We start from the raw sequence: 20,000 nt of genomic DNA, 5'->3' as shown, positions 1-20,000 counted from the left end.
CCGATGCCATTTCTCCTGTCCACTCCCTACCTCTTCTCCCTCTCATTTCCTGTCCAACTCTGCACTGATCTATCAATTAAAGGCATAAAAGGCCAAAAACAAATCTTTAAAAAAAAAAACATTTGACTGCACATTCATTGTTTTGGCTAGGAGTCAGGTGAACATATTTTATGAGCGGGGGGTTGTTTATAAGCCATGGAGTGGATCGGGGTGGGGCACAGCCTAGTCAAATAAGTAAACCAAACACACTCTGAGGTTTCTATTCTGGGGGTAGGTTGTGTTTTGTCCAATTGTAGGTTGGTCCGTTAAACACTGCCCTACCTTCCTGTGCACTTCTCAGGTGCTTGACTCTGGTGACCTGATCACACACACACACACACACACTTACAGAAATGCACACACACACACTTACAGGAGTTCACACCCACACACACACACTACTCATCATTCAGAGTTTCACTATTAACCAACATAACTGTCATTTAAACCACACCTGCCTTCTCCTCAATAGGGCACCCCCTGTTCCAACATTAAAATGATTGTGGGCGGAAAATCCTTGGCGGTTAAAAACAGGAAGGACAAGGAAAGGGGGGAAGTTGGGTGTGTGCTTTAAAAATGATGAGCTCAGAAAAAGTTCTCACTTTAGATAAGAACTCGCTGGGCATCACACACGATCACTGACACACACTCTCACACAAACACACGTGCGGACATGGCTTCATCAGTGGTCGCTAATTACCTGCCCAGAGGATGTGCAGTGTTCTCCACCATGCCAGACATCCTCTTCATTCCTGAGCTTGTAAGTACAAAAGGCCTTTCTGACTGCCTCATCAGAATGTGATATATACAAGGCTGATAAATTAGATGATTAAATGCTTTATCCGATGGCAGCTTGGAGCAGGTTCAAAATGAGTTGCACTCACCACAGAGCAAGAGGGAATGTGAAGGGTGTTGTGTGTGTGTGTGTGAGTATGTATGTGTGCACTGCTGTTGTAAAAAAGTGTCTGATGGGTTGGGATGTTGAGCTAAAACTTGTAAGTGGTGTTTCTGATAAGCACTGTTCGCTGCGGAGCTCCTGTTTGGACGTGGACATCTGCCCATCTCTGACTGCCTAATCAGAATGTGATATAACCAAGGGACAAGGCTGATAAATTAGATGATTAAATGCTTTATCCGATAGCAGCTTGGAGCAGGTTCAAAATGAGTTTCACGCACCAGAGAGCAAGAGGGAATGTGAAGGGTGTTGTGTGTGTGTGTGTGTCTGTGAGTATGTATGTGTGCACTGCTGTCTGATGGGTTGTGATTGTGGTTGAGCTAAAACTTTTAAGTGGTGTAGATAAGAGGAGGGAATGGGTGAGGTGTGGAATGGTCTGCTTCTGTTCCTGTTGTGTCCCAGAATAATTGAACATGTTTCAAAACCGCAGTTAGACAATTACAGACTATCTCACCTTTCGTCACTCTCTTGAGACTCAATAAAACTTTGCACAGAATGCAAACAGAACAGCTGCGAGAGTGATGAATTTGAAAAACTTCCTGGTAAAAGAGGCAGTATACCCTTTTAAAAACAGTTCACATGAGCACAAGAATTCGTATTCATTTAAATACTAATAGAAAAGACTAATTTGATGAACAGCAATGTTTTTTTGAGACCAGAAACAATTAAAGTGTATAAATGTGTTTTGGGCAATCTCCTCTCTGGATGGATTTTTTTTGAGAGCTGCCTCAAGACGATTCCTGGCTCTTCAATGGTGCAATATTTAGGACAGGCAACTGCTTATGTCATGGCAAAGATCCTTGAGAAAGACTGTGAAAAAGTGATACATACTGTATATTATGTTTACCAAGTTAGTTAAGAAGTGTTTTCTAGATGTTTCCAGTCTGTGCATTTAAGTATTATCAAGTGATGCGCCTCACTGTTTTTGCATGATCACAAAGAAACTTCATTATTTTCTTTGATTTCCAGTTACAAACTCCCTTCAGAAAGCAATTTATCTATTACGGTTTTGACTGGCAGCAGTCCATCTCATGCTTTTGAGCGGGGAACTGAATCTCATTAAAGTTCTGAAATTGCTGGCAACACGGAAGAAATGAAGGTGTGTCTGATTGTCTAAAGTCTGAAGTCTGATGACTCACCTCTCACGTATGCTCCAATCCCCCAATTAAGGCTATATTATATATAATAATAATAATATAATAACATATTTTATAAATATACATATATATTAATATGAGCTGAAATGTTTTACGGTTGAACCCAACCACAACCGTGTACCGTTTTTCATTTTGATCAATTTAATTTGCATGTTCATAAAAACATTCATGTGACTTTACATAATAGAGGCCTCCCTAATGTGGCCTGCCTGCTACGCTTGTCATTTCGTGTCTACTGTCAGGTATGACTTAAGAGACTGATGAAATGAAATTGCAATAATATTTGGTAATTTCCTAGCTTATCGTTCCTGGATCAACGAGGTGGTATTGAATGTGTTCAGTTCAGTAAGAGGCCGCTGAAGGAGGCGGGATGATAACATTGTTTGCTCAGTCTGGTGGTTTCAATGTGCTCTCCTGAGCTCCGTGCTGTATCGTTGTATCATTGTGAAAATCCTGCTTTACAATGAATTGTTTGTCCAGGGTAGAGTCTGAGCTCCGAGGCCAATGCACCATACGTGCTAATGTGCACACTATAGTTAGTGGGTGCATTCTGGTTGCTTTCTCAGTCGTCTGACTCCAAACATTCCAAGATTTAGAGTATGCATGTTTAAAATTGACCATGTTTTGCAGACGGTTGTAATCTCAGCTAAATCCTGGTCCATCCATTAGGGATTGGAGTAAAATATTGTGTGTTTGTTCAATGTAAACAAATGACTCAAATACTAAACAAAAGAAATATAACCACACACACCCATACAGAAGAAAACAAAATGTTGTAAATCTATCTAACTTCGTCTAACCATCACTGTGTGTATTGGTAACAACCAAGGTATTGTGTGTATCTCATCGACAGCAAAACAAAAACTGGATTGAATGCAAATCACACAAAAAAGCTGCTAGACTTGTTTGACTGCTAATTTATGGGAAGATGGTTACTCAAACCTTTCCTGTTTGTCCATGGCAGTTAATGATGTCATGCTATGACACTACACCTGCAAATTAATGAAGTGAAACAAAACAGAGAAAAAAAGTAATGTGTTCAGTAACGCTGCATCTAGAGAGTTATGACTGATAAAATACGCCTCCATCCCCTCTCTTTCTCTGACTCTCTATCTCTCTCATCCCCCCAGATATTTGGCGGACTTGTATGGATCCTGCTGGCAGTCACAGAGTTTGTCATCTTTGTGAACCCTCAAGCCTGGGTGATGTTTGTCTCTGTCTACTGCTTTTTCTTCACCACCGTCTGGCTCCTCATCTTTCTATTCGGATGCAACAAGGGTGGTGTTTGGCCAGGCATGGTGAGAACTTTATGCTTCAGAAACAGATTTACAGTACAGTGCAGATAAACATGTTCAATTGTTCATCAGTATGTGTTCTCTCTGGGTATCAAACCCATGACTGATTGAGACCAGGCTGGACTTTGGTGTTATCAGCACCCCGTTCCAGCAGTTAAGCGGCAGGTCAGCATAGAGCCAAAGGAGGAGAAACACACTTTTGAGTCACCAGTTTCTCAAACAGGCCTCACTAACTCAGGGTCTAAATACTAACATGAGGTTCTAGTAGTAGAACACAACATAAGATCCTTACATTTTTAAGAGAACATCTTTAAGTGTTCCAAACTGAATCCTTTTGACTTGATAGTTTCTCCTATACGGACTCGTGGAAGAACACTTGGAATTCCTCCGTAGCAGTGACGCTGATTACGTGCCATAGAATGACACAAAGGCACAAATAATGACTTTTCCCATCTCTCTTTCCTAGGATACGGCATATCATGCCACCGCTGCTCTGTTCTATCTGAGTGCAGCAGTGATCCAGGCCTATGTGACCATCGCGTTCCAAAACACTACCGGAAATGCGGTCTTTCTAAAATTGTACCGGCTGAACATTTCTGCTGTGGTAAGACCATGGCTTTTATCCTTCTGCCAGGGTTAAAGGGTGTTCTCTTTATGTCCATTGTAGTGACAGTGCACATTTAAAGTTGAATGTGAGTTTGTTGACGTGTGTGTGTGTGTGTGTGTGTGTGTGTGTGTGTGTGTGTGTGTGTTTCAGGTCATGGCCTTTATTGCCACACTACTGTACGTCATTCACACAATTCTGTCGGCCCTGCGGTGGAAATCCTCCTGAAGGACAACAGACAGCCAGACAATACAAGACAGCTGCCTTGGACCAACAGTGGACAACAACAAATCCCAGACACACACATCAATAACAATGCAGTCAACAACAACAACAACAACAACCAACATGGCAATAGACACAACCCCTCAAGAGCCATAAATCCTGCCATTCACAAGTTGATCTGTTGACCGATGCTAACATGGGGTAGAAAATCACAAAATGTTAGAGGGTACAGTGGTTAGAGTTTCCCTTTTGTTTTGCTATATACCTATGTATGTATGTATGTCTATAAAAGAACTACAAAACTGAACAGAAAGAGAGTTGAATCGTAGTATTTAGTAATATATGTCAATCTACAGTTATAAAGAAAATTAAGTCAATAAATGAAACAAGGGCACACAACTGAGTTTGCTACAATAATGCTAATCTGCCACTCTTGACATGATGTAAAATGTAACTTAAGGTGTGATCAAACATTGAGTGTTTTTTTAAAATAAATATCAAATTCATCAACAGCCTTGTTGAGTATGTCTGTGTACATGTAAACACACACACACACACACACACACACACACTGTTAGATAAATAAATAAATAAATGTGTTAATATTAATGATTATGAAATCATATTAAGAGGTAGGGTGTCACAACCAAATATCATGAACAAGCTCCAAAGATGAGCTGGGCGCAGCCAGCCTTTATATGAGTATAAAAAACATGATTCATGATCGGAAACAGAGCGTTATTCTGTCCCAGGATGTTGATATCTCTGTTTCAGCACTGTTGCTAGCTTCATGGTTTTGAAACCATATATCTTGCATAATCTATGCTGCAAATAATAGCCTACAACTACACAAAATTGTCATCAAAGCAATGACTCAACGATACAAGATAAATCCTATCGATCATTCGTGAACGTCAGCAAAACATGGTTACTGTCCCAACAAAGTGAATTAGTCTATGTACCCTTCTAAAGGTCGCAAGCTTTTACCATCACATTATGGGCTGTCAATCAAACCCAGACAGTAGCTGATGTTTCTGATGGATTACCCCCTCCTCGTACAAATAGAACAATTTGATTTGCTAAACACTGTTCCTACAAAATTGGATGATTTATTTATTGCTACAACTGAGTACGAGGTGAAAACTTTAGAGGACGGAGCTCAGTCTGAAGCTTCACAGACAGTGAAATGTGATTGATAAGATCTGTTTTCTCCCCACTTTGTCTAATATCCTGTTTAAGTGTGTTTTAGATGTTTTTATGTTTTGAATATGAGCATTACTACCAGACATTTTCTCTCTCTCTCTATCTCTCTCTGTATCTCCCCAGATATTTGGCAGATCCTGGTAGCATCCAGAGATGTTGTTGTGAAGATCCCTCAAGGCTGGGTGGTGTTTGTCTCTGTCTTCTACTTCGTCCTCACCACTAGCTCCTCATCTTTCTAATTGGATGCAACAAGGCCAGGATAAGTGAGATATTTACATGTATATTAATTTATCAAACACTTATATCACTATAAGTCAGGCGTGTCAAACTCAAATACACAGAGGGCCGAAAAAAATTGGTCAAAGTCGAGGGCCGGACAGTGGGGCAAGTTGACGTATGTTACAAACGCGGGGACAGTGCATTGTGCGACTTGGTGTTATCAGCACCCTGTTCTACCCCTTGAGCAGCAGGAACATAGATAGACAGACAGACAGACAGACAGACAGACTACCTTAGCAACCACACTGACTACCACAGCAACATGCTTGCAACCAACATAGCAACAATCCCAACTACACTGACCACACCTATCAACACTATCTCTCTCTTTCTTTCTCTCTATCTTAACATCTTACTTAACCATCCCTTTCATTTCTTTGCATCTAACTATATTTAACTCTGAGATGCTTTACATAGCCCCTCCCCCCTGTTTATGTTTAGATTTGCATGCACTGGTATTTCCTTCAGGAAATGCGTAGCTAGTCAATATATGTAACAACAAAGATACTTACTTGCCACTCCTGACTTGATGATGTGAAACGTAACTTCATATGTGATCTGAACATCAAGTGTTCTTTCAAATAAATATCAAATGTGTCAGCTTCTAGAGTATCTGTGTATGCGTGCTTGCGTGAAGGCGACAGTCTGGGATGAGGTCACTGTCCATCTCAAAAATTCATAAGGTATCACCACAACAAATGCACCTTGCTGGCTGCAAAACAAACAAACAAACAAACAAACAACAAGTTGGCGACCGTTTTCACTAGTTCTCTGTGCACATAACACCACATCAAGCAGGCAGCTCAGGGAGGCTGATAATAACAGGGTGTGTCCGTAGGGACCGTAATGTTTAAGCTGGTTTTTCAGGTCCTGCACTCTGTTGAAAAGGTGCACCTGTGTCTCCGTTAGTCCACTCAGATAACGGACAGAGGAGACAGCGGTCATGGCGGTGGCCACAGCTCAGCCGATGGGGAATCTGCCCAGTGGGCTTGGGATTTGTACTACTGCACCGGATATATTCTATTTACCTGAACTGGTGAGTGCATTCAAAGAAGTTTGCAATGTTTCTGAAGTCGACTCAAGCTAAACGACTTAAGCTAAATACAATTGTTCTCTGTAAAACTTTTTATCTTTGCATTTTGAAAAGAGATATCCTGTGTAAATATGGTTACGAAGAACACAGGTTCTGTCATATTTTCATGGTTCAGCATGCGCACTTAAATGATTAAAACACATTACACGTAACTTTTACTAGGTCTTTTTGTAGCACATCTTGGGCATTAGTGAATGTGGTTCCTGTACTATCTCAACGTGTGCCTCAATTTAGCAACGGAATAATCGTTTAGGGCACAGTTTCAGTTAACTTCATTTAACCTGCATGGGAATATGATTCTGCTGGTCTCGCCCTGTTGCCTACGAGGTGCACAGGTGTATTTCACACTCAGGTTAAATCGGATAGCAGGATAGCTCAATGATGGGGCTTTTGTGGCTTTTGGTTATTCAATCCTATTTATGGCTAAACATGCATCTTTTAGTGAATAGGTTATATCAGTAATTTCACAATTGTTTAGTTAGGGATGTGAAGAGTTTCAGTTGTCTGCCCCAAAGCAGTATAAACAGTACTGGTTCCAATCAGAGGATGGCATTGTTTTTAGTGGAAGTAGTTATCATTGTGGTTTCACATACTGTACCTAAGGCTTTGCAAGATTGCTGCCTACTCTTATGTTCTGATGTGATTAATTGGGTTAAAAACATTCTCTTCTGGAGAGCATCTGTGTTGTTGGTTGGAAATTAATGAACGTTGAGGCATGCTGGCAGAAGTCTCATTCTGCTTTGATGAAAAAGGTTGTTAACTATATGATGGTGTTCAGTAGAGTTCAGTCAGAAATGATGGCTTTGCTTTTTCAAAAAAGGTGCAGACTGTTTAGGCTGACTATGTAAAACGTGTTCCTGCCAGTCCTTGAAAGATAATGTATTTCTATCTATCAAACACGTATGTGAATGTACATCATGTGTATGGACCATGCAGCAAGCAGGTTATGCCCAATACTGTACATTCTCCTGATGGTGTTTGTGTTACATTTATTCATTTAGCAGAAGCTTTTATCCAAAGCGACTTACAAGGATGTATACACATTTTTTACATTTTACATTTTACACTGATGGCACTCTGCACATCAGGAGCAATTAGGGGTTAAGTGTCTTGGACACTTCAACAGGGAATCGAACTAGCAACCTTCTGATTACTAAACGACTTCTCTACCTCCTGTTCCACTGTAATGGTAGGTGTTTGGAGGTTTGGTGTGGATCCTGGTAGCCTCCACACATGTGACGCCAAACAATCCCCAGGGATGGGTGATGTTCGTCTCTGTCTTCTGTTTCGTCATGACCTTCCTCTGGCTCATCATCTTCGCCTGTGGAGGGCACAAGAACAGCGGAGGATGGGCCACTGCGGTAAGAACTAGCCCCACCGTGGCATTCATCTGTTCGTGTGTGAGTGCGTGTGTATGGTACATGGTTAGATGTATTTGCATGATTGCGCATACAGTGTGGGTAATTTGCTCTGTCAATATTTTTTTGCGTACTCGAACAGCCTGGCTGAAGAATGTGTGCTCATTGTAGGCCTAAGTTCATAAGTCTTTGGATAGTACTGTCACAAGTCTTTAAACATATCACAAACATGTCGCATGTTGTTTTTTCACTGGTATACATATCTCTTGCTCACAGGACTTTGTGTATCACTTTGTGGCTGCCATGTTCTACCTGAGTGCCTCGGTTCCACTCGCCTGGGTAACCCTTCTTTACTCCAAAGATAGATCTAACTTCAAGTACTACCAGATCGACATTGCAGCAGTGGTAAGAACCTCAGCATGTCTTACAACATCCACAGGGTTCTATTGATTGACATTCAACCAGTTGTTTCTGTAAACTAATCAATTAAATAATGTTGGAATGAAGGAATGCCTATGTATACATAAATGAACTATAAATGTTAGCAGTGAACATTATTGACTTCTATAGATCTATATTGAAAAGTTAAGTCTGCAAACTAAGGTTAGTTAAGAGCTAAAAATAGTCAAAAGCATTGGGGGCGTTTTGTTGATCTGGGGTCTTTACATTTGTGACCCTTGTGTCGGCTGGACCGCTCTTCAAATGTTATAATTGATCTGATGACAGACCCTGGCCGCAGCTCGGTCAAGTACACATCTAAGATCTGGGAACACTGGCATAAGTGCCTTTTTTAGCCCTTCTTTCCTTGTGTATTTATATGTATTTATGATTGTATGTATGTATGTATGTATATTTATATGTAATGTATTGATTATATGTATTGTACATCTTCCATGTGGGCCCTGAGCCTGTAATAAAGTTTATTATTTGGGTGTTTTTCAGGTTTTCTCCTACACCGCTACCCTCTTCTACTTCATCCACTGCATCCTCTCAGCGATCAGGTGGAAGTCTTTCTGATCAACACTGCATTCAGCCAGAAAAACTACAAAACACAGAACTCTGGGAGAGTAAGAAGAATCTCAAGTCAGTCCTGAAGGAGAAAGGTTGCTCTATCTAAACCGCACACATCTGATTGATAGCGTCAGTGGTTTAGAGAGCACTGTATGTTTTATACAAACTCGCAAACAGATATAGGCCTCCAAACATAATTTCCTTAGTAATGTACTGTACAAATACCTGTATGTTTTCGTTTGGGTGTCTATGCACACAAGCTAAGACTCTTTGAATCGTTTTTCACCTATTTTTATTAAGCGTATTATCGATCGATAGTAGAGGGGAAAAAGATTTTTATAATCAGTTTTTTTGTAAAAAAAAATAATAAGACACAGATTTATGGCACTTGACTAAACCAAACTTTTATAAAGTCAAGCTTTGTACTGAGAGGGCCTGTTTTATATATTTCAAGTGCTGAGTATGCATTTTGTAAGAAATATGCCTAACATAATGTTTTAAATAAATGAACGTGTATTGAAGAGCCTGTCAATGGATGTTCTTTCCAAAAATGTTCACATTTGTGTAGTCTGAAAAAATGTCAAATGCACGTGAACGAGGCATTTACATCCCTACAAAGATATTTATTGAAGGACACATTCCACATCATTCTTGATCTTCAATATCCTGAATGTAGCCCTACTTATCAGCAGAGCACTGCTTGTGTGATATGGATACCCACACCCATTTCAGCAGGTGTCCAAGGCCAGGAAAGAGCTTACAATTCTAGAAACCCCTTGGAGGAACGTTTGACAATTCCACCATTCCATTGCAAAGACCCTCATGTTAGCACAGACCCATAGTGGCAATGATATCACTAACTAATGTTGTGAATAACAATACTTACAAGAAAAAAGCACATTGTTTAAGAAAGAAGAACAAAGAAACACTGGAAGAGAGAGAAATGTGAGGAAGCAGGTGTGCCTAGAATTGTGCTGATAAACGATGTCAACGAGAACATATTTTCCAATGATTTTCCTTCACTCAGTGAATCCTTGGTTCGGTAAAACTAAAGGCTCGCTTGTCGGAAATGTGCCTAAGATGTAAGGCTGTAGCTTAACTGTGAGAAGTGGTGCGTAAAGTCTCAGATTACATCCAGCATGGCGGGTTGTGGACGTTTCGCTAAGGACCGTTTCGTGTGCGGGGCAGGAGGTATCGGCTCAAATTTCCGCTCTTTTCAGGTTCTGCCATCTTCATCCCAGCCTGTTATGTGCTGAGGGCTGAAGCCCCCACTCATGTCCGTCTCACTCATTCCTGGGCGCACAATACCCACATGACTCGGGTGTCACGCTAATATGGGCCATCAGGTCATGGACACGGAGACGGATCCTCATGCTACTGTCCCTTATTAGAGCGGCAAAACACACACACACACACACACACAACTAAAAGGGCTCACATAAACGTTGCTTTCTTGTAAACACGCATTCATTTCCTAATGGCGTTTTAGTTGAAATGATGTAGGCCAGGCCTAGACTCAGCTATGAGTATTGGATGTGTAGACTTAAGTTAAACCTGGTTAAACCTTGGCATGCTAATGTGAAAAACAGAAACCTGAAACAGAGGCAAGAGACCTTTGTCAGTACATTCGTGTATTTACACTGCAAACACATACATAATAGAATAATAGCTAAAGCACTCTTGGGTGAGTCAGAGGAAAAGCAAATATGTATCCAGCTCGGATTCTAGGGAAAACCTGGTATGACTCTGCAAAATTAGTACGAAACATCCTGAAGTAATAGGTGGCTGTATCAACCAAATGACAAACACAGTCGTATCAGTGTTTTTAAAGGCTGCACTCTCCTCACCTGCAGGCTGACTAAGCTCAACAGTGTCCACATGGGGGCAGTAGATCTCCAATCTGCTTAAGCGTATTGAAGCCAGTCAGCTTTTAAAAACAGGAACATTAGAGAAAACAAACGCTTTTCATGTAGTCAGCACTTTAACAATTTAAACCTAAGACAGAACCCCTTTCAACATCTATTCTCTAATGTGTGTTTGAGTTGCACCTATTCACACAAACAAGCCTCATCCAGGAATTGATATTGGCAGAGACGGTGTGTGTGTGTGTGTGTGTGTAAAGGTGGTTTTGAACAATTTCAAACACAAAAAGACCAGCTTGAGATACCAGGCAGGCATGAAATGGGCAGAGTAGTCATCAGTGGCCCTGCAGAGAATCTCTGCATTATGCATGAGGCACAGAGGCTTCCCCAGGGGGCCTATTACAAGACAAACACCAAACTGACACACACACACACACACAGTCTAAACACAAGATTAAATCAGTGTGCGGGTGGGAAAATAAAATATGAAGGTTAAAGGCAAGGACAACAAACAGGACTTGATGAGGCTTTGGTGTGTGCTTGTGTATGGATGTGTGTGTGTGTGTGTGTGTTTGATTTCATGCATGTGGGGTGCTGACTGTTGTGAGTGGTCTGAGCATCCTTGCAAGTGAAGGCTCTTCTCAAAAGAAGCACAACACTCAAAAAGAGAAGTGCCAACTAAGCCTGGCGGCTTAAAACTTTAATCAGCTCGTTATTGTGACAACATGACATACGCAGTTACACTTGCAGCCGGTTCTCCTGCTCCACATAACCAACCAGAACAGAAACATATAGAACTATACAGACCAAGAACCAGTCCATGTGCGGTCAAATCAGTCATTTTAGTTTCAGTTCATAATGAGACAGCGGTATATCCTGGAAGGCTGCATAGGATCATGAGCAAGTAGCCTCTGAAAGGTGGTTCAAAGGTGGTTTCTGACTGTCACGCTGGCCAAGTCGAATCACCAGATGGTCCTTTTCACTCCCGTCCATACGGAGCGCTTCATACCCTGGGCTACCTGAACCTCCTTCCAGTTCAGGCGCGTGCTGGGCACCTCGTCCAATGGCTCGGGGTCCTGGCGGGCTCCTTGCGCGGGCCGGGCAACAACGATGGGCAGGGGGCCACGCTCGGCCTGGAACTCCACCACGTTCAAACACTTCTTGTCCGCCAGAGTCTGGTGTGTCTCCTAGGGAAGGAAAGAAGGAAAAAGACAGGAGCATGAAAAGTAATAATAATAATCATTAAAATTATAATAATAAACTTTGGTGTTTGTATAGCACCTCTCATAGAAAACAATTAGTGCTGTCAAACGATTAAAATATTTAATTGCGATTAATCGCAATTTTTTGTCTATTCTAAATGTCCCTTCAATTATGTTTTTCCATAATTTTTATTTTATTTATTTTATTTTTATCAACATGGAAAAGTGGATTGGCTTGCTTTATGCAATGTTTTATTTTATTGAAAAACAACATTGCCAAACAGATAAATAAAATAAAATTATAAAGTGCACATTTCAGATAAACAAGGCCTATAGTGCAGGTTAAACCATGGCTTAATATTTTCAAGTTTGCTGTGAACATACAAGTCAGGCCTCTTATTTCAAAAACAATGAACCGTAACAGTTAGGTTACCAATAAAAGGTAAGCCTACTACTTCTGTGCTTTCAGCCAGCTGCCTGTTGACATTTTCACGCGTTAATCGCGCGATAAAAAAATGACGGCGTTAAAATGGGTTTGCATTAATGCCGTTAATGACGCGTTAAACTGACAGCACTAAAAACAATGTAAATTAATTATTTCAATGAATTTTCCTCTTGAACTTCAGAAACCAAATCCACGTACTGCTTTCTGGACAGTAGACTAGCGCTGTTTGTGTGGACAGATCCTTACTTAAACGACTTGTACTCACAGTTTTAAGAGGACCTGGGCTCATTTCATTGTATTCACTGTTCAATATTCAACTTAGCATTCACCTGTACAATTTGCGCTTATATATTATTAATACATATATATATTTATATATACATTATATATTATATATTATTGTGACGATGTGATCGTCCCTACAGGTGAATATGCTCTCTGGCTGCCACGCCATTGAGCCGGGCTCTTTGGTGTGGCGGTCAGAGCGCATGTTTGGCACCCCGTTGACCCGTGTTCGAGTCCGGGTGGGGTGACCACATTCTCCCTTCGCTACAAATGGTGTCAGAAGTGGGATGCCCTGCTGTGAGGTCATCGGAAGCGCAACCAGGACCATTGTGTGAGGAACCCCCAGGAATGTTGACCCCGTGTGAAGGACCCCATGGTTGGGTGAAGCACTTGTGTGGGGTGCTCTGGATGGGAGAAGCATGATTGGTGTATGCATGATGAATGCCTGTGTGTGTGAAGTGTGGTTGCGCTTCCCGAAGGTGAGGGTAGTGTGACGATGTGATCGTCCCTACAGGTGAATATGCTCTCTGGCTGCCACGCCATTGAGCCGGGCTCTTTGGTGTGGCGGTCAGAGCGCATGTTTGGCACCCCGTTGACCCGTGTTCGAGTCCGGGTGGGGTGACCACATTCTCCCTTCGCTACAATTATATATAAGCATTAGGTGAGGGCGAATGACAAGTAGAAGTACCTGCCACAGAACAGTCTAGCAATGAGCGGAGTGGTGACTTTCATATTAGAATGTTAACCGGTCCTGCCACTGGAGGAAGATCTCCACGGCGACGGGTGTGTGACTCACCTGCGTGGCCAAGCCGTGGAAGAGGGCTCTGGTGATGTTGAGGAGATTGACGGAGCCCTCTGCTTTAGCATACAAGTCCTGGACGCCAATCAACTTACACAGGGTGATGATTGCTCTGTGGCAATGCAGACCGTGACCTGCACACACACACACACACACACACACACACACACACACACACACACACACACACACACACACACACACACACACACACACACACACACACACACACACACACACACACACACACACACACACACACACACACACACACACACACACAATTACTAAGAGCACACAGAAACGGTCTAAGAATCTGACATTGTGTATTTAGGTCAGCTGTTACCTTTGTTTTGTTTCTTCATAAGTAGCGTGGTCTTCTTGAATTTTGCCTCAATGTCATGGTAAACTAGAAAACAGGGAGAAAAGGGAGTTAGCTCTGTATTGATGTTCATGGTCCTTCAAAGGTCGCTTTGCCACGTCTCGCACTTTCATTTGGCATTGCACGAGCACACACACACACTAGCTGCTCGATTTTTTGTTGTTGTTTTGGTGGTGGTTGACCTTTAGATCACGACTCAGTGGATTTTTGTGTGTGATGCACTTCCTGTGGGCTGCTTCACACCAAATATGTGTGGCGAATGAAAGGGGTCACAGAGTTCAGATACACACCTGCCACATACACACACACACACACACACACACATATACAGTATATGCACACACAAAAGCTGAACATTTGCTGTGGCTGCAGGGGGCCTGTGATTCAGTGTGTGTATTATGAGAGAGAGAGAGAGGGAGAGAGAGAGAGAGAGAGTCACTGCAGCAAGTTTCTGGCCACGCTAGAGTACAACGGAACTGTGCTCATCTGTCCAATGGTGTGTGACTTACTGGTGTGGTTGTTGTATCTCTCAATGTAGTACAGGTAATGTATGGCTCTGTTCTTTGCCTGGAGATACAGGAAGACAGTTAGAGTTAGACTATTATCCCAACAAAATAGGAAATGCAATTCAACACAAACACACACACACACACACACACACACACACACACACACACACACACACAGACACACAGACACACAAAGAGAGTATATCAGCAGAAGCTTACTTTTCTCAAAGCTGTGGTTCTGTCTGCTGCTTTTCCCACGGCAAACCCTGTGGAGGTGCACACACACACACACACACACACACACACACACATACACACACACACACACACACACACACACACACACGATAACAAATTGGACAACATTATTAAACATAACATCTGGGTCTGTGGAAATATGTAGCCCATCTGTTTCATTAACTCGTTTTTAAAGTTATTAACACTTAGAGGGAACCAAATATCAAATATTCCATCCCCTTTAGAGGAGAGCAAATTAAAATCGACCACAACACTGACATAAGAGTTTATTTTTATTGGAAACACCGGAGCCAAACTTCATCCTGCATTCATTTGAGTATTAACTCTTTTCTTTTTCACTCACTCACACCTGCTCAGTCTACAGACAGACACATAGATGGAAGAAAACACAAACAAATGTGTCTCACCTGCAGCTCCGTTACCGTTGCCCACGGCGACAAGGCAGCTGATGGACCTCTTCCTGCCCTCCTTGGCCGTCATATGGAACACACTCTTCACCTGTCAGTCACAAAGAGACACACACACACACACACACACACACACACACACACACACACACACACACACACATTAAACAGGTTAGGTGCCTGCCTGGTCTAGTGACAGCATCCCCACAGGCAATTCCCAAAGAGAAGCCCCATGTGAGCCCCCCCCCCCTCAGGAAGTCCAGGACTACAGCATGACATGATTTCAGTCCCGCCATATTCCTTCTAACTGCAGTAACTCTTCTACCCACTCCATCCTGCCCTTCTCCCCCATCAATGGTCTTCCTTCACCTCCCATCTGCACACAGGCCTCGGACGGAGACGCCACCAGAGCTCATTTGCAATTAAATCATGTCGCTTAACGACCTCTTTGATTTCTGTACATGCCATTTTCAGGCTCGAGAGAGTCGGAGCGCTGTTATGGCTTCACAATGGACATTTACTGCGGGCTTTAATTGCGTATGAAATGCCTTTTTTTTTCATATCGCCTCTACCCAGCTGGAGAGAGTGCCAAGATGGCCGCACGTCCACACCGGATGGGCCCGCTCCAAAACCAGAACCCTGGTGTCCTGAACCAACATGAGATATTGACATGGAAGTCAAGCTGAGTGTCTGATTGGGAGAGCAAAAGGGTACATGGACAGGGGCGCAGAAAGCACTGGGGACATGTCCCCCCCAGATTCATAGTGACCCCGATACGTCCCCCCCACTCTCCCTAGGTAAGGCGACAATCATCAGTTAATAAGTCTGCACAGCTGATTAGGCGATGTTAGCGCCTTCCCCAGTTTGAAAACCCCATCTGCACCGCTGTACATGGATACTCGTTAGACCCGACCATGCTAGGGGCCAACATACAATTCTAGTTGTGCATCATAGCTTAGTTAGGGTAGTTACGGTCCTTAAATGGTCCTGCTTAATGCTGCTGCAATAGCCTCTGTGTCAAATCTACCACAGGCCACCCCTACTGCAGGGTCACACACACACACACACACACACACACACACACACACACACACACACACACACACACTGCAGGGTCTTATTTAGGCCAATCCATCACAAACACACACAGAAGTGAGGATGCTCATAACAGTTCACACACACCTCACACACACACACACACACACACTGCCTTGACAGTCCAGCTGCCTCTGAGCTGTGTCACGTCTGTGGCGTCAGCCTTGCGGTCCACCAGCAGGGGGCAGTCTAATGCTACGTCTAATGCTACGCAGCCCTGCACGGCTTCGGCTCTGCCCTTCACTTAACACAGAGGAGCTGCGGAACTACAGGTTCAGATTCTAGCCTAACTGCCGATCAGCACGTCTTTCTAGCCTCCATTAGAAGCTATCCTCAACCCAACATGGCCACATTAAACTCCACAGGATGGGGGGAGGGAAGGAGGGAGCTAGAAGAGAGGAAGCTAAGCAGTGTGCTAGAGGAGGAAAATATGGAGGGGGAAAATGTGAAGAGAGAGAATGAGATAGAGAGAGAGGGAAAACGTTAAGAGAGAGAATGAGACAGAGAGAGGGAAAACGTGAAGAGAGAGAATTAGATAGAGAGAGAGGGAAAACGTGAAGAGAGAGAATTAGATAGAGAGGGAAAGAGAAGGAAAGAGAGAATGAGAGAGAGAGAGGGAAAACGTGAAGAGAAAGAATGAGATAGAGAGAGAGAGGGAAAACGTGAAAAGAGAGAATGAGATAGAGAGAGAGGGAAAACGTTAAGAGAGAGAATGAGACAGAGAGAGGGAAAACGTGAAGAGAGAGAATTAGATAGAGAGGGAAAGAGAAGGAAAGAGAGAATGAGAGAGAGAGGGAAAGAGAAGGAGAGAGAGAGGGAGAGGGAGAACGTGAAGAGAGAGAATGAGATAGAGGGAAAGAGAAGGAGAGAGAGAGAGGCAGATGAAGGAAGAGAAAGAGACTCCCACTTGCAGGCTGTCGGTGTAGCTTTGGCATGCAGCGCCATCTGTTCAGTCTGACTGGCATAGCACAAGGGGTGATATTAACACACACACACACACACACACACACACACACACACACACACACACACACACACACACACACACACACAAACACACTCATCAGTCAAACCCCTTCTTTAATGATGCTCCCTGTAATTCCATATTTTTCTCTGCCTATAAACTTCCTGCAGAACAATACTGATCATGATGATCATTCATAACCCTCATATACTTATCATGCAGATTGGATTAAATAACTGAAACACACACACACACACACACACACACACACGTATGTAGGCTCAGTCACACACACACATGTATGCAGGCTCACTCACACACACACACACACACACACACACACACACACACACACAAAATCAGAAGACAGATGGAGAGGGTAGACGTTTGCTGAAAGCCAGCCAAGCGGATCCAGCCTTGTGCAGAGCAGGCCTGTGTCTCAGAGACACCCACACTGCTGTTCTCTCACACACACACACACACACACACACACACACACACACACACACACACTCACACTCACACTCACACTGCTGTTCTCTCCTCTGTTCTTTGAGCTGGGATGTATGCTCCTGAGCACACACATATACACACACACACACACACACACACACACACACACACACACACACACACACACACACACACACACACGAACACACACACACACACTGCTGTTCTCTCCTCTGTTCTCTGAGGTGGGCTGTATGCTCCTGAGCTAAAGCCCTGGGCATATCCACCCAGCAGTCTGGGCCACAGGCTCCACAGATCCAGACCAGCCTGGGGTACAGGCTCCACAGCTCCAGACCAGCCTGGGCTACAGGCTCCACAGATCCAGACCGGCCTGGGCTACAGGCTCCACAGCTCAAGAGCAGCCTGGGCTACAGGCTCCACAGCTCAAGAGCAGCCTGGTAGTGGTGGTTACAGGGATGGCTGTATGATTGCACAGTGACTTTGCCTCATCATCAGCAGCAGCGGTGGCAGCAATGCCAGTAGCAAGCTGGAGAATAAGGGCGAGTGAGAGTGGTCATCCTTGATGAACACGGTTAGCAGCTGGAAAACATTCCTCTAATATTTCGACTGCATCCCTTTTGTAGTACAGTATCACAAAGTTACTGCGTGACTACAATACCAATCCAGAGAGACAGGGATTCACTGTCAGAAAGAGAGAGAGTCACTGTAAGAGAGAAAATGGGAAAGAAACGGAGAATAAAACGCCAAGTGGCTTAACAACATTGTTGCCTCCGCTTTTATTGCAGGGGCTTCTCCCAAATGTGCCAATGTGCAACGCATCAATTACCTCACAGACAGACAGACACACACACACACACACACACAGACACACACACACACACACACACACACACACACACACACACACTGATTCCAGCAACAACAACAACAACAGAATCCCCCACAACCACGCTGACATGCAGCCCCGGCCCCCTGCTCCTCCAAACACACTGATTTGAAGGGTAACTGCAATCTCCAATCACAAAAGCATAAAGGCATCCAATGAGATCCAGCTCTACTCGTACTAAAGCAGGTGGAACGAGACTGAACACTGGTGAGAGGGAGATGACTGTCATTAAGACTGCTGCCGAGACAAGACAGCAGTGAGGGTATGTGTGCGTATACACTTTTGTGTGTGTGTGTGTGTGTGTGTGTGATTGCGTGCATATTATATATCTATATTTATCTATCTATCTATCTATGTATCTATGTATCTATGTATCTATGTATCTATGTATCTATGTATCTATCTAGTAATGCAGCCCCAAACTGGAAAGGAACCTCTACCATGCTTCACTGTTGCCTGCAGACTCTCATTATTGTACCTCTCTCCAGCCTCCAGCGAACAAACTGCCTTCTTCAACAGCCAAATATTTCTAATTTTGACTCATCAGTCCAGAGCACCTTCTGCCATGTTTCTGCACCCTAGTTTCTATGTTTACGTGCTTAGTTCAGTCACTTGGCCTTGTTTCCTTGTCGGGGTAGAGCTTTTTGGCTGCAACTCTTCCATGAAGACCACTTCTGGCCAGACTTCCCCGGACAGTAAATGTCTGTACCTGGGTACCACTGGTTTCTGCCAGTTCTGAGCTGATGCCACTGCTTGAAATCTTCCGATTTCGAAGGTAAATAAGCTTGATGTGTTTTTCATCAGCTGCATTAAGTTTCCTTGGCTGAACACTGCGTCTACGATCCTCAACGTCTTCTTCAAAAGAGCTGGAACTGCACATTTTGAAACCCCTGTCTGCTTTGAAATCTTTGTCTGGGAGAGACCCTGCTGATGCAGTATAACTACGTTGTGTCTTGTTGCTGTGCTCAGTCTTACCATGTAAATGGATAAAAAATAAACATTTATTGTTTACATTTTTCAAAGCATTCTTAGTTCATAGCATTTTTTCACACCTGCCTAAAACTTTTGCACAGTACTGTATATATATACACATACATACACACACACACACATACACATTTAAAGGGCTCCTTTTCAGCTGCTCACAGTTCTGTCAGGCGATAACAGCGACAACACATCTTCATTCCTGGATCCTATCTCTGCATCCATCAAT

The 20,000-nt window shown here is 43.2% G+C and overlaps 2 protein-coding genes across 2 annotated transcripts in view; one reads left to right on the top strand and one right to left on the bottom strand.

Moving 5' to 3' along the window:
* Positions 1–712: 712 nt before the first annotated feature.
* On the top strand, positions 713–9,225 carry LOC308373097 (myelin and lymphocyte protein-like; the record flags this gene model as incomplete). Its single annotated transcript, XM_080848509.1, has 4 exons — positions 713–799; positions 8,044–8,211; positions 8,485–8,613; positions 9,151–9,225. The coding sequence occupies 4 exons, from the start codon at positions 713–715 to the stop codon at positions 9,223–9,225; spliced, it is 459 nt and encodes a 152-aa protein (XP_080704635.1).
* A 2,524-nt stretch (positions 9,226–11,749) lies between these two features.
* Positions 11,750–20,000, bottom strand: part of mrps5 (mitochondrial ribosomal protein S5) — a gene marked incomplete at its 5' end in the record, with an annotated part of 27,109 nt that continues 18,858 nt past the window's right edge. The window contains 6 exons of the mRNA XM_080849457.1: positions 11,750–12,268; positions 13,810–13,946; positions 14,159–14,221; positions 14,704–14,761; positions 14,923–14,969; positions 15,369–15,459. Of these exons, the coding sequence (XP_080705583.1) occupies positions 12,044–12,268; positions 13,810–13,946; positions 14,159–14,221; positions 14,704–14,761; positions 14,923–14,969; positions 15,369–15,459 (621 nt within the window). The 3' untranslated portion in view covers positions 11,750–12,043. The remainder of the gene's footprint in view (positions 12,269–13,809; positions 13,947–14,158; positions 14,222–14,703; positions 14,762–14,922; positions 14,970–15,368; positions 15,460–20,000) is intronic.

Source organism: Sprattus sprattus, assembly GCF_963457725.1.
Source record: "Sprattus sprattus genome assembly, chromosome: 12".
Classification (NCBI taxonomy): Eukaryota; Metazoa; Chordata; class Actinopteri; order Clupeiformes; family Clupeidae; genus Sprattus; species Sprattus sprattus.
This window is presented reverse-complemented; position numbering and strand designations above follow the sequence as displayed.